The sequence below is a fragment of the Arachis ipaensis genome, chromosome B07, assembly GCF_000816755.2.
Source record: "Arachis ipaensis cultivar K30076 chromosome B07, Araip1.1, whole genome shotgun sequence".
NCBI classification, from domain to species: Eukaryota; Viridiplantae; Streptophyta; class Magnoliopsida; order Fabales; family Fabaceae; genus Arachis; species Arachis ipaensis.
Genome location: NC_029791.2, coordinates 9361940 through 9367149, shown reverse-complemented (window position 1 = coordinate 9367149; position 5210 = coordinate 9361940). Strand labels below are relative to the sequence as shown.

The following is a 5210-nucleotide window of genomic DNA, read 5'->3' as shown; positions in this document are numbered from 1 at the left end:
CGTACTTGAAAGATCATTCGTTTTTTAAATTTATCTTCGAAAGATTTTTTAAATTAAATTCGTCTTTTAAAGATTTTAAATTAATCGCGTTAGTCCTTCTGTCATTTTTTTTATTGATGGCACCAAAATTTATTAATGTGGTATCTTAAGTGATACTACAACATACATATAAGAGTCTTAATTGACTATTAATATGATAAGTTTATGAAATTAGATCAAATCAAAGCCTAATTGAAGGAAGAACTTGAGGCATTGGAATCTCTCAATTTGGAATTTATTTGATGTAATTTCATAAACTTATCATATTAGCCGTTAATTAGGACTATTAGGTGTGTATTGTGATATCACTTAACGTGTCACATCAACAAACTTTGACGCCGTTAGCAACAAAAGTGATAAAAAAAAGACTAAAATGACTAATTTAAAATATTTTAAGGATGAATTTAATTAAAAAAATATTTTGAGGACTAATTTAGAGAATAAATAATTTTTTAGGAACTAATATAATCATTTACCCTAACATAAACCTATATAGCAATATGATTAATATGTAGATCAAATACGCATTAAAAAAATAACTGAAATATATGAAATTAAGTAAAAACTCACGTGTAATTGTTTAATATAAAATTAATAATTAAAAATTATTAAATAATAATTTAATTAAACATGTTAAACCATCTAATAATTTTTAACTAATAACTTCCTATAAGAATAATTGGATGATGAGTTTCCACGGTTAACTTATCTAGTCAATAATAATGTAAAATTCTACAAAAACAGAAATAGGCCTAAACAAAGAAAACACATAAAACATATAGAAAAGATTTCTCCAAGAAAGAAAGAGTGGAAATGGATGAACAAAATGGAGTAAAGAGATAAAGAAACTCGAGAGCTGAGAAAGACAACTCTCCCTCCTCTCTCTCTCTCTCTCTCTCTCTCTGTTCTTGTGTTCTGTTTCACTTCCTTCCAAGACAAGGCCATTCCACCAAACCCCTAATTTCAACAAACAAAGTCATCTTCTTCTATCTCTTTTTTATTTTTTTTTTCTTTTTTCTTCTCTCAAATGTGTCTCTATATTTCTACCTCTCTTCTCTCTTATCTCATTCATCATCTTCTTATCATCAACTCATTCTTCTTTATCATGCAGCCCTTTATCATTCGTCGAAAGACTCCGCTTTTCAACTCAGAAATGGGAGCAATGAAGGGAAGAAAGAACAACAACCTCTCTGTTTTCGTCGTTGTTTTCTCCATTTTCCTCTTTGGAGTCTTCATGTACAACGAGGATGTTAAGTCCCTTGCTGAGTTTCCCTTTTCTACTCACAAGGCTCAAGAAATTCAAGAATCTTCAAAACACGTGGAAGAAGAAACTACTACTGTGGTTCAAAGTGTCATCACCACCAAGAAACAAGAGGATAATAATGAAGAAGATCATCGCAGTAGTAGTAATAATAATAACGGAGACAGTGTCAGTGTCACTGTTTCTTCTTCTAAGAGTTCATCAAGGACTCAACTTGAAACAACAACAACGGATAATGATTCTGAAGAAACCCAAGAACGAGTTGATTTGAAAACGATTGTGGCAGCAGAACAAGAGAAGAAGACGAAGAAGAATAAGAACAATAAGAAGATTGAGATGAAAGTTGTGGAGAATGATGATGATGAAGATGATGATGATATTGAAGAGGAGGTAGTTGAGTTGCCACCAGAAGATTGTGACTTGTTCAATGGAGAGTGGGTTTTTGATAACATAACACATCCTTTGTACAAAGAAGAACAGTGTGAGTTCCTCACTTCACAAGTCACATGCATGAGAAATGGAAGACCTGATTCCCTCTATCAGAATTGGAGGTGGCAACCAAGAGATTGTTCTATGCCCAAGTAAATAATTTTTTTAATCAATTTTCCCATTTTTGTTTCCAATTAATTGATGCTAGTTATGTTCTTATTGGTTGCATATTTAATTTGAAGGTTCAAGCCAAGGCTATTGTTTGAGAAGATAAGAGGGAAGAGGCTAATGTTTGTTGGAGACTCACTGAACAGAAACCAGTGGGAATCAATGGTTTGTATGGTTCAATCTGTGGCTCCTCCAGAGCAGAAAACATGGTACAAGGATGGTTCTCTTGCTATCTTCAAAATTGAGGTTACTATCTCTCCTTTTTCTTCTTTTAGAGTTCATGTAGCTAAACTATATAAAAATAAATAAAAAGTAAAATCAAAAGAAGAAAGCTACTTTTCATTCTCTTTAATCATCATACATTATAATAATTTGCCATAACGATGAAGCACTAGTATGACATCGTATACATTAGATTAGTAACAATGATTGGTTCAAATTAAGTGGGCCATTGACTTTGATGACCAAGTGGGGTTAGTTCTTTAACTACCATAATAAAGTACCATTGCTTGGGATCCACTCCAATTTGATTGAGCTATGTAACTTGTGTACCCGTAATATTTTGTCTATATATTTGACCGATTCATTCTTTTGTTGCCAAAGTTGATTAGCGTACAAGAAAATGTGAGTGTAATTTTTTACTTTTCTTTTTCTCAATTTGATTAACTAAGCTTTGATGCATGCGCATGCAGGAACCGGACCACACTACTACTACAGTGGAGTTCTATTGGGCACCATTCCTTGTAGAGTCAAATTCAGATGATCCAAACATGCACAGCATATTGAACCGGATAATCATGCCTGAATCCATTGAAAAGCATGGTGTGAATTGGATTAATGTGGACTACTTGATCTTCAACACATATATTTGGTGGATGAACACTTTCGCCATGAAAGTCTTGTGAGCACAATAATATATACACTATTTCTTGTTTTCTAAGTTATCTTATTCTTAGCTTTGAAGCAAATTCATGACACTGATCCTTATGCAATGTATAGACGAGGGACGTTTGATGAAGGGTCCACGGAATATGATGAAGTGCCAAGGCCAGTAGCATATGCGAGAGTGCTTGATACATGGTCAAAATGGGTGGATGCCAACATTGACCCAAATAGAACCAAAGTTTTCTTCACCAGCACCTCCCCTCTTCATATCAAGTAATTAATCACTAACCTTTTGGATTTTGCTAGTTTATTTGGTGAATGGTAATAATGAATAAATTTGCACATTATAGGAGTGAGGATTGGAACAACCCAGAAGGCATAAAATGTGCCAAGGAAACCACTCCGGTTACAAACATGTCCACCCCATTGAATGTGGGAACAGATAGAAGACTTTTTGTGATAGCCAACAATGTGACAAAGTCAATGAAGGTTCCAGTGTATTTCATTAACATAACAACATTATCAGAGTTCAGGAAAGATGCACATACATCTGTTTATACCATTCGCCAAGGGAAGATGCTAACAAAAGAACAGCAAGCTGACCCAACCACTTATGCAGATTGCATCCATTGGTGTCTACCAGGATTGCCTGACACTTGGAATGAGTTCCTTTACACACGTATCATTTCTCAATCTTGACCCCAAATACATATAGATACTTTGATACAATACTTCTCATTTTTCTCTTTTTTACTTAATTGTTATTCTTTCTCTTTTACTTAAAGAAAAAGTTCTCCTTTTTTGGTCCCCTTCAGTGCTACAGCGGTTGTTGTCCCTATAAGCTTTTTGTTACTCAAGTCATTTACTGTTAGTTTTGTAGGACATGGACAGCATTTTCCTTCTTTTTTGTTTTTTTTTTTTTTTGTTGTATTTTCCCATTTTATTTGTTAAAACCAACTTAGCCTAAGGTCGGATGCAACGGAAGCACCAGAATTGTACATCTATCCTTGAAAAAGAAATAAAGCAATCACACAATGAATGTCACTATCAACATTTTCTGTATAAGGGTTCGGTTTAGTTTATTTTTAAAGTCTGCTTCATCTTTCAAGATCAAAATACTTGTGCTTCTTAAAAATAATTTAGCAATAGCTATCAATGAGATAATTCCCATCGAAACTAACGCTCACTATACTTGGTCATTGCAATTCCCCAAATGCAAGGCCATAAAACATACGATATCATAATTGGTAATACATAAATAGATATAATAATATATAGTTACAAAGTATGGTACATCAGAATCGGTAAATCAATAGATTAAAAGCTAACCTACGATGAAAAGCATCTATATATTTCACTAATGACGTTGATATGAGTTCTGGGAAAACAAAGATGCAACAACGGAACCGAAGATGAAGACATTAGCTTAGGCTTGACCCTGTCAATGGCAAACTTGATTGCAGATGAAGTTGGAACATCATACCAATGAAGGAACCAAGAAAGTAGTATCGAACGTTTATCTTGGGATTCCCCATTAGGCCATGTCCCCAATTTTAAATATTTATGAAAATCATCCCTCAACTCCTGAGAACCATTTAGGAGCTCTTCCACCTGCTTCCTAAGAGAACCTACAAATGTTGATTGTATGATTCCTCCTTTTGGAGCAGATAATTTCTGAGTCATCAACGCCTCAATATAAGTCAGCGCAAGCTGCAAGCAGATATAATTGAACATGTTAAGTCACACGTATGCTTATGAGGGACACCTGAGTGTTGTGTTGTGTCAAATGCACACAGCCTTGAGAACCCATGAACAACAGGTTATGAACAGGCGAACAAATTTACTGTTGCACCAAAGCTCATGTTCATGCAGATTGTTGAGATATCATCTCAAAATACACTTGATTGGAAGAAACAAACACGAATACATGTACTAAGCATCATCTACCTCATCTTTAGTGAACATTATAAGTGATGTTTAATTGCAACATATATGATGGAATCCATTGGTATTTTGTCCAGGCAACATATATGTTGCTTGGCTCTTTAACCATCTTTAAATAATACCTTAAACGTAAGAACCAAATCTAAGAGGCCAGAAGGGGATAAACACCCCAACTGAATAATCAGAAACATTGTTAATTGAAAAAGGAGGTATAACTAGAAAACGGTAAATATATATCTAACCTTAAAAGCAGATATAGATAGTGAGTCCCCAAAAACAACAGCACCAGTAGTAACTTGGCCAACCATTGATTCAACAGTTGTGTACAATGATAAATATACCTGAGAAAGGAAAAAAAAGAACAAAAGGGTACTATCAGTAAACATAACGCCACATTTTAAAAAAATGAGAAAAAATATGATTTGAATGCTAAAGCAAGCAAACATAAAATAATATGTTCATTATTTATATATATATATATATA

The 5210-nt window shown here is 33.9% G+C and overlaps 2 protein-coding genes across 6 annotated transcripts in view; one reads left to right on the top strand and one right to left on the bottom strand.

The window, feature by feature from the left end:
* Positions 811 to 3833, top strand: LOC107608809 (protein ESKIMO 1). 2 transcript variants are annotated; one of them, XM_016310542.2, is made up of 6 exons: positions 811 to 1014; positions 1151 to 1881; positions 1972 to 2143; positions 2590 to 2798; positions 2897 to 3055; positions 3133 to 3833. In XM_016310542.2, exons 2-6 carry the CDS (start codon positions 1193 to 1195, stop codon positions 3479 to 3481), a joined length of 1578 nt encoding a protein of 525 aa, XP_016166028.1. In that variant the 5' UTR covers positions 811 to 1014; positions 1151 to 1192; the 3' UTR covers positions 3482 to 3833. The 2 variants fall into 2 exon arrangements, with proteins under 2 accessions (XP_016166028.1, XP_016166027.1); XM_016310541.2 differs by lacking the exon at positions 811 to 1014 and having other exon boundaries at positions 1047 to 1881.
* The window catches only part of LOC107608807 (anaphase-promoting complex subunit 1), a 20802-nt gene continuing 19253 nt past the window's right edge, over positions 3662 to 5210 (bottom strand). For all 4 annotated transcript variants that reach the window (XM_021107267.1, XM_016310538.2, XM_021107265.1 and 1 more), the window contains 2 exons: positions 4969 to 5067; positions 3662 to 4492 (listed from right to left, as the gene is read on the bottom strand). In XM_021107267.1, coding sequence (XP_020962926.1) covers positions 4112 to 4492; positions 4969 to 5067 — 480 coding nt within the window. In that variant the 3' untranslated portion in view covers positions 3662 to 4111. The remainder of the gene's footprint in view (positions 4493 to 4968; positions 5068 to 5210) is intronic.